Source organism: Phacochoerus africanus, chromosome 15, assembly GCF_016906955.1.
Source record: "Phacochoerus africanus isolate WHEZ1 chromosome 15, ROS_Pafr_v1, whole genome shotgun sequence".
Classification (NCBI taxonomy): Eukaryota; Metazoa; Chordata; class Mammalia; order Artiodactyla; family Suidae; genus Phacochoerus; species Phacochoerus africanus.
Genome location: NC_062558.1, coordinates 47,474,121 through 47,482,428, shown reverse-complemented (window position 1 = coordinate 47,482,428; position 8,308 = coordinate 47,474,121). Strand labels below are relative to the sequence as shown.

Genomic DNA, 8,308 nt, shown 5'->3' with positions numbered 1-8,308 from the left:
CCAGGGATTGAACCTGCATCCTCATGGATACTAGCTGGGTTCTTAACCCCCTGAGCCACAATGGGAACTCCTATGTTTAATTTTTTTTTTTTTGAGGAATCATCATCCTGTTTTCTACAGGAGTCACACCATTTTATATTCCCACTGTTGACCCATTTTGAGTTAATTAAAAAAAATTTTATGATAGCTGATTTACATTGTTCTGTCAATTTCTGCTGTACAGCAAAGTGACCCAGTCATAAATCTGTATATAGCCTCTTTCATATTATCTTTCATCATGTTCCATTACAAGTGGTTGGACATAGTTCCCTGTGCTTTACAGCAGGACCATTTCGAGTTAATTTCTGTATATGGTGTGAGGTAGTAGTCCAATTTTATTCTTTGGTACATTATATCCAGTTGTTCCAGCACCATTTGTGGAAGACACTGTTCTTTCCCTGTTGAATGGTCTTGGCACCCTTGTTGAAAATCAGTTGGGGGAGTTCCTGTTGTGGCTCAGCGGAAACGAATCTGACCAGTATCCATGAGGATGTAGGTTCATCCCTGGCCTCGCTCCGTGGGTTAAGGATCTGGTGTTGCCGTGAACAGCGGTGTAGGTCACAGATGTGGCTTGGATTTGGTGTGGCTGTGGCATAGGCCAGTGGCTGCAGCTCCAATTTGACCCCTAGCCTGGAAACCTCCGTATGCCAAAGGTGTGGCCCTGAAAAAAACAAAAAGAAAATCAATTGGCTATAGATGTCTGGGTTTATTTCTAGACTCCCAATTCTATTCCATTTGTTTACATGTCTATCTTTACTACGCTGTTTTTTGATCACTGTACCTTTGTAGTATGTTTACAAATTGGTAAGAATGAGTCTTAACTTTATCCTTTTTCCAATATGGGCTAGTCAGGGCCCTTTGCATAGGATAGGTTTGTCATTAGAGGAGTTCTCTTGTGGCACAGCGGGCTTGGGTTGCTGCTATGGCTCAGGTTCGATCTCTGGCCACTTCCACATGCCATGGGTGTAGCCAAAGAAAAAGTCATTACAATTTTAATTTTAGGAGTTCCCGTCGTGGCTGAGCAGTTAATGAATCTGACTAGCATCCATGAGGATGCAGGTTCAATCCCCAGCCTGGCTCGGTGGGTTAAGGATCCAGTGCTGCCAGTGACTGCTGTGTAGGTCACAGACGTGGTTCAGATCCTGTGTTGCTGTGGCTATGGTGTAAGCCAGCAGCTACAGGTTTGATTTGAACCTTAGCCTGGGAATCTCTATATGTCGTGGGTGTGGCCCTAAAAGGCAAAAAAAAAAAAAAATTAATTTTAATGGGGATTGCTTTGAATATGTAGATGGCTTTAGGTAGTATTTCCATCTTAACAGTATTAATTAAGTCTACCAATCCATTAACCCGAGTATCATTCCATTTCTTTAGGTATTCTTTTTTTTTTTTCCTCCCCAGGGCCGCAAGTAAGGGGATATAATGGACAACACTACGGAGCTGAGTTAGGCCTGGTCCCACTTTCTGCCCCTCTGGGACCCTTACCTCAATTTCCTCCCCAGCTCCACGCCCTCCCCGCCCGCCTCCAGAGTTCTGTCTGGCGGAGAAAGGGAGGCCTAGGCCAACCCTGAGCGTCGGGCCGCTATAGAGAAAAGGCCAGCGTCCAGACCTCTAGACATTCCTCCAGACAAAACGCAACAAGTTCAAATCACCTACTGTCTGACTTGAATATGGTGACCTCTCACCGCCCAGATCCAGCGTCCAAGACCTCCGCCGCTGGTGTTCTCCGCGGCCACCAGGGGGGGCGCGCAGCCCGGTCTGGGCAGGAGAGCCGCCTAGAGCCCGCCCCGCCCCGTCCGGCCACGGCCCCGCCCCCTCTCCTCCCAGCGCCCCGCCCCGTCCGGCTGAGGCTTCGCTCCCCAACTCCCGCAGCGTTCGGGACCCCGGGACCTCTGTGCGGCCTGCTCGCCGGGTCCGGCCATGGGCCCCGCAGCTCGCCCCGCGCTGAGGTCGCTGCCACCTCCTCCTCCGCCGGCGCCGTCGCCCCTGCTGTTGCTGCTGCCCCTGCTGCCACTCTGGCTGGGCCTGGCGGGGCCCGGGGCCGCGGCGGACGGCAGTGAGCCCGCGGCCCGGGCGGGACGGGGCGGGGCCCGAGCGGTACGGGTGGACGTGAAGCTGCCGCGGCAAGACGCTCTGGTGCTGGAGGGCGTCCGGATCGGCCCCGAAGCAGACGCGGCGCCCATGATGGGCGGCCGCCTGATGCTGGTGAGCGCCGCTGAGCCCTATGGCCTCCGGCCCGCTTTAGACCCTGTGCCCAGATCCAGCCTTCGTCCTAGACCAAGCCCTGGCAGCCCAGCGCCCCTTCCTCAGGCTGCCAAGGCCCCCAGCGTTCAGGTTTCCAAAATCTGAGATCAGATGTCTTCCCCTCCAAATTCGTCCCCAAACCCTGGCCTTGCATCCTCTGTGTGCCTGATCCCCCTTCCTCCCCCTCTCCCTACATCCACGGTCCCTCACCCCACAGATGGACGTCGTGGATGCTGAGCAGGAAGTGCCCAGAGAAGGCTGGATTGCGGTGGCATACGTGGGCAAGGAGCAGGCGGCCCAGATTGACCAGGAAAGTCAGGGCAGCGGCCCACAGGCCTATCCCAAGGCTCTGGTTCAGCAGGTGCAGAGGGTGTATGTGAAAAGGGGGCTAGAGGAGGGTTTTCAAGGCAACTACTAGAGCCAGACCACCTGGTTAGTGGTGGGCCTGTAAGGAGCCTTCAGAGAAGCCCTGGGCCTGGGTGGGGCCAGGGACCCAAGTTTGTAGAATCTGGGTCAGTGTGGTTGGCAGCAGGGAGGTGGGAGGAGGCCAGAGAGTCAGGAAGCTCAGTCAGGGAGTGCCTGCTGGGGTGGGCCCTGCTTGGACCAAGGAAGGCCCTGTATTGTTTGGGTCCCATAGAACATCTGAGGGGAAGGCAGGAGGCATAAGGGTTTCGGCCTTTGACCTCAAGGAGCTTATAGCTAGTCTATCCAGAGGAAATGTTCTCTCCAGAGAAAAGAACAACTGTGGCCATAGGTAGTGAGACGCATGTGTGGGCAAGTGTATGTGTGTGTGTGAGCCTTTGCCTCTGTCCTGCAGATGCGGAGGGCACTCTTCTTGGGAGCCTCTGCCCTGCTCCTCCTCATCTTGAACCACAACGTGGTCCGAGAGGTAAACCAGATCAAGCCTAGTGGGCATGCAGGCTGGGGAATGGGCAACCAGGACTGGCTGACCTCCCTGTCTTCCTACAGCTAGACATATCCCAGCTTCTGCTCAGGCCAGTGATTGTCCTGCATTATTCTTCCAACGTCACCAAGCTGCTGGAGGCACTGTTGCAGTGAGTTGGGGTTTGAGCTCCAGAGGACTGGGCCTGGGCGCTACGGTCCCTAGCTTTGCCATGGGCTCAAGTGTCTTGGGACCAGGTCCTTTCCTGTTTATTTAAAGATGGTTTTCTTCTGCTCTGAAAAATGGGTGAGGGAACTGGAAGAAGGAGGCTGCTCCACGGGCAGAGGTGATTGGCTCCAACAAGGAGGGAGGCCGCTGCTTCTCTGTGCTTATGGGCCTGTTGGCCTGGCTTTATAAGAACTGGAAAAACCATGGAGTTGCCGTCATGGTGCAGTGGTTAACGAATCTGACTAGGAACCATGAGGTTGCGGGTTCGATCCCTGGCCTTGCTCAGTGGGTTAAGGATCCAGCTTTGCCCTGAGCTGTGGTATGGGTCACAGACGTGGCTTGGATCCCGCGTCGCTGTGGCTCTGGCGAAGGCCGGCGGCTGCAGCTCTAATTCGACCCCTAGCCTGGGAACCTCCATATGCCATGGGAGCAGCCCAAGAAATGGCAAAAAGACAAAAAAAAATAAAAGAGAGAGAGAGACAGAAAAAAAAGAACTGGAAAAACCAGCATCTGAGAGAGGCCTGGGGACCAAAGCAGAGGGGCTATGGGGAGATGCTCAAGGGCATCCTTTCCCCACGAGGCTGGGGTGGGTGGATCTGGGCGTCTCTCCTGAGCTGTTTCATCTGGCCCTCTGGCTTTCCCTCCCAGGAGGACCCAGGCCATGGCTGAGATCACCAGCGGAGAGTCCCTATCAGCCAACATCGAGTGGAAACTGACCCTATGGACCACCTGTGGCCTCTCCAAGGACAGCTACGGAGGGTGGCAGGACTTGGTGTGCCTGGGAGGCAGTCAGGCCCAGGAGCAGGTGGGTGCCTGGGGAGAGGAGGCTGGGGGGTGGGGCATACACACGCCTTGTCTCAAATCCTGTGGCCTCTTCCAGTCTTGGTGGTGAGGACCACCTCTTGCACTCCCCAGAGTTGCTGCGAATGTTTAGTGGCCTGGTAGGTTCTCAGTGTGGGGCCTGAGCCAGGCTTGACCTTAGCTGCCACTGTTCTGTCCTGCTCAGAAGCCTTCTCTGACCCTCTGTCACCTGCAGAATGAAGTTCTAATTCCTTCTGGGCAAGGCAGGCAAGTGAGGGGCTGTCAGAGGCCAGGAGGAGGTGCAGGCAGAAAGGCTAGAGCTTGGAAAGGAGCTTGGGAGCAGGCCCAAGGGGCTAGTGGGTGGGCACGTACTGAGGTCAGGCTGGTTGGTATGGAGCTCAACGATGAACAACCTGGCTGCTAGCCGAGGTGGGTGTCAGGAACCCATGGTAGCTCAGGTGTCTGAAGCATAGCTGGAGCAGCTCTCAGCCTCCACCCCAGGGCCCCGTCACCATTCCTCCAGCCTCTGGGCGTTCAGTAAATTCCCATCAACCACGTCTTACAGCTCCCATGGACGAGACCCATCCCTGCCCTTGCTCCTCTCCTAGGGGTCCCCCAGAGGCTCTGAACCTGGGGAGAGTGGGTCTCTGGCCTACAGTGGAGCTCCACGCATCAGCCTGGCTCAACTTGGCAGGGGGCACGAGCTCAGGGCCCTGTCTAGGGAGGGGCCATGCCAGAGACACCATCTCTCTGCTGGGGTGACCACAGAGCTGTTGGTGGGCATGGGCTTCAGGGCATGAGGAAGGCCTTGAGCTCAGCCTAGGCTTCAGGAGAGCTTTCTGAGCAGGTGTCACCATCCCACTGTGAATGGAGGGGAGTCAGGGACACAGAGACCAGGGGAGAAGGTGGGACAGAGCAGGAAGCTGGGGCTCCCAGGCCCCTCTTGGCCATGGCCCCCAGAGTGCCTCCATCCTGAACACAGCAACATCTTGTGACATTAACAACACCAGCCTTGCCCATCAAATCATTTCGTGACCCCTCTCCCTCCATATATGTGTTGGTAGTTGAACTTCAGCATAGGCTAGGAACAAGGTGGTAAAGCTTTTAAATGAATGCATTTATTAGCCGTGACATGTCCACAGGCCCGTGTGCTTGCTTACTTTCCTGAGCCAGCTGTTGCGTTGTTGCAGCCTGGCTGCCACGCTGCATACAATGGGAGTTAAGCCTAGGCCAGTGTGTCCCACAGTTGCCTCTCAAAGGCTAAGTGAGGGCAGACCTGGTCACAAGGCTGTCGAAAGGCACAAGCCAAGGGAAGGAAGGAGGAACACGAGCTTTGTTTCCCAAGACTGAAGTGTGGAAAGGCATAGAATTGGGGGGCAAGGACCAGGGATGCTGGGCGGGTAGGAGTACGAAGCTCAAGGGACTTGAGGGCCGGCTAGTAGAAGAGTTTGGGTTTCCTCTTGGGGGGCGGGGGAGCATCACAGGGAAGGGTCAGGTAGGGGTGCTGTGTGACTGGCTTTGCAGGGGAGCTCCCTGTGGCTGAGGGAGGGAACTAGGTGCATGTGGCAGAGCAGGGCACTTAAAGAGCAGTGGGGGGCACGGGGATGTGAGGCCCCCGAGGAGCCAGGCAACAGGTTGGGGCCTAGCACCTCTTGGGTAACAGTGGCCAAGAAAGCAGACTAGAAGTGCCAGGTAGGGATGGGAGTGGGAAGGTGACAGGGTCCTGGACTGGGGAGGCTGCCAGATAGACGCTTGTGTGAGTGCACAAACACCAGGAGAGACCTGGGCTGGGGACCCACGTGGGTTGCCTCACTGTGTAGGGTGGAGTTGGATGGGCCCTTGGGAGTGTGGAGGTTGTGGGGCGGCTTCCTTCAGAAGAGGAAGCAGGAACCTCCATGGTCATGGTGCTCGTGGACTTCACCTGCCTGGTCCTCAGGATGGTTTACTGGGGGAAGAGGGCAGGGTCGCCGCAGTGAACCTGACACCCTGCTCCCCATCCCCCCTCCCTAGAAGCCCCTGCAGCAGCTGTGGAATGCCATCCTGCTGGTGGCCATGATCCTGTGCACAGGCCTAGTGGTCCAGGCTCAGCGGCAAGCGTCCCGACAGAGCGAGCGGGAGCCCGGAGGCCAGGTAGGAGCCAGCCCTCGGGAGCCCTGGTGTCCCCAGCTCTCGGGAACTGTGCCTGCCCTTACCCCACAGGTGGACCTGCTCAAGCGCCGGGTGGTACAGAGGCTGGCATCCCTTAAGACCCGGCGTTGCCGGGTAGGCAGGGCGTCACAGGGCCCCCCGGAGCCTGCTGCTGAGACCTGTGCCGTGTGTTTGGACTATTTCTGCAACAAGCAAGTTAGTGCCCTGGGCATTGGCCAGCCTTCCGCTGACCTATGATACCCCCTGCCCCGCTCCCAAGAGCCCTGGGAACCACCCCGACCAGGCCTGCTCCCAGCCCCACCTGAGCTCTGGAAAGCAGAATGGGGATGGGTGGGAGTGGGCCACACGGGTTTCAGTTCCCCAGCTCAGGTGTGGGCATGTGGCCTGGCATTCCCACCTGGAGGCCTGAGCCCTTCCCTCAACCCCGCAGTGGCTCCGGGTGCTTCCCTGTAAGCATGAGTTTCACCGAGATTGTGTGGACCCCTGGCTGATGCTCCAGCAGACCTGCCCGCTGTGCAAATTCAATGTCCTAGGTGAGCACTGAGGGTGGGGGCCCTTGGCCAGCTCCACCGGGGCCACACCTGACGCCGCCCTCCCTGTTGTTTTTCCTCTGCTCCTGCAGGGAACCGCTATTCGGATGATTAGCTGCCCCAGCTGGGTCTCTGCACGTGGGGAAGGGGCCCCTCCTGCCTGCACCCTGCTCCTTGGCTTGGGCTCCTGGAACAAGACTGCAGGGGGGACAGGACAGAAAGCCCTGGGGGTGGGAGGAGGGATAGGGGCCTCCCCTGCTGAGGGGCAAGGTGCCCCACCACATCCACATGGGGAAGGATGCAGGGCCTGGACCTGGCGGGAAAAGAGGCCATGTTGAGGCCCTTCTCTGCTATCCTGGGAACTTGTGGGCAGCTCCCAGGGCTCTGGGGAAGAGGGTGTGGGCACTGCCACTGTTCCCAGGGCCCTGGGAGCTCTCCGGCCTGCAAGGCATCCCCAAGGGCTGAGGCTGCAGTGGCTGGGTTTTGTGCTTATTTATTGGGGGGTGGGTTGGGGAGGAGCTGTCTGGACTTGAGGGCACCCTGGCCTGACCATCTTTCGGGACACATTTTGGTCAAGGCTATGATGCTAAGCCCAGAGGCCCTTCTGCTGCCTGCTACCCTTGGTCTTTGGGCACCAGGAACTGCGTGGGTCCCACTGCCAGTCCAGCTAGGCTTCCTGCCGGGGCCTGGCTGGGACCAGAGGCCTTAGAAACCATCTAGTCCTGTGTTTCTCAGTGGGGCTACAGGTTGCTGACCAGGATACTTGAAGCCACAGGATAAATGTGGTACATCTTCCAGGGGCGTCTGGGCTTTTTTTAGACTTGGGGTAGGGGAGGTTTAATATTAAAATAAACATGGATATATTTTAACATAAGATGTAAACATCTGCGTGGGTGTTTTAAGGTAAACAAGTCACCTTGGGGTCTGATGCCTGTGGGAGGTGGATTCAAACATGGCCCCTGAGATTCCCCATTGCCCATGAATACGCCTCATGCAACCCTGAACTGTGACTGATGGATTTCACTCCCACGATTAGGTTTTATATATATATATATATTTTTTTTTTTTTGTCTTTTTGCCTTTTCTTGGGCTGCTCCCGCGGCATATGGAGGTTCCCAGGCTAGGGGTCCAATTGGAGCTGTAGCTACTGGCCTACGCCAGAGCCACAGCAACGTGGGATCCGAGCCGCGTCTGCAACTTACACCACAGCTCGTGGCAACGCCGGATCATTAACCCACTGAGCAAGGGCAGGGACCGAACCCGCAACCTCATGGTTCCTAGTCGGATTCGTTAACCACTGCGCCACGACGGGAACTCCCAATTAGGTTATATTTTATGGCACAAGTTGACCTTAATATGGCAAAGTATCCAAGTGGGCCTGACCTAACCACATGAGCCCATTAAAAGCAGGGTTTTCTCCAGCTGGTGAAAGAAGAAA

At 56.5% G+C, this 8,308-nt stretch overlaps 1 protein-coding gene across 2 annotated transcripts; it reads left to right on the top strand.

Moving 5' to 3' along the window:
- The first annotated feature begins 1,862 nt into the window (after positions 1–1,862).
- Positions 1,863–7,744, top strand: RNF215 (ring finger protein 215). 2 transcript variants are annotated; one of them, XM_047760230.1, is made up of 9 exons: positions 1,863–2,241; positions 2,498–2,641; positions 3,098–3,169; positions 3,250–3,335; positions 4,040–4,196; positions 6,203–6,322; positions 6,392–6,535; positions 6,771–6,873; positions 6,963–7,744. In XM_047760230.1, the coding sequence occupies exons 1-9, from the start codon at positions 1,957–1,959 to the stop codon at positions 6,983–6,985; spliced, it is 1,134 nt and encodes a 377-aa protein (XP_047616186.1). In that variant the 5' UTR covers positions 1,863–1,956; the 3' UTR covers positions 6,986–7,744. The 2 variants fall into 2 exon arrangements, with proteins under 2 accessions (XP_047616186.1, XP_047616185.1); XM_047760229.1 differs by having other exon boundaries at positions 6,203–6,535.
- The last annotated feature ends 564 nt before the right edge of the window (positions 7,745–8,308 follow it).

Excerpts from the sequence above, each read along its gene's own strand:
- RNF215 (XM_047760229.1), top strand. The coding sequence starts at position 1,957 with ATGGGCCCCGCAGCTCGCCCCGCGCTGAGGTCGCTGCCACCTCCTCCT. Across the intron at positions 2,242-2,497 it reads TGGGCGGCCGCCTGATGCTG|ATGGACGTCGTGGATGCTGA; the intron begins GTGAGCGCCGCT and ends CTCACCCCACAG. Across the intron at positions 2,642-3,097 it reads CCAAGGCTCTGGTTCAGCAG|ATGCGGAGGGCACTCTTCTT; the intron begins GTGCAGAGGGTG and ends TCTGTCCTGCAG.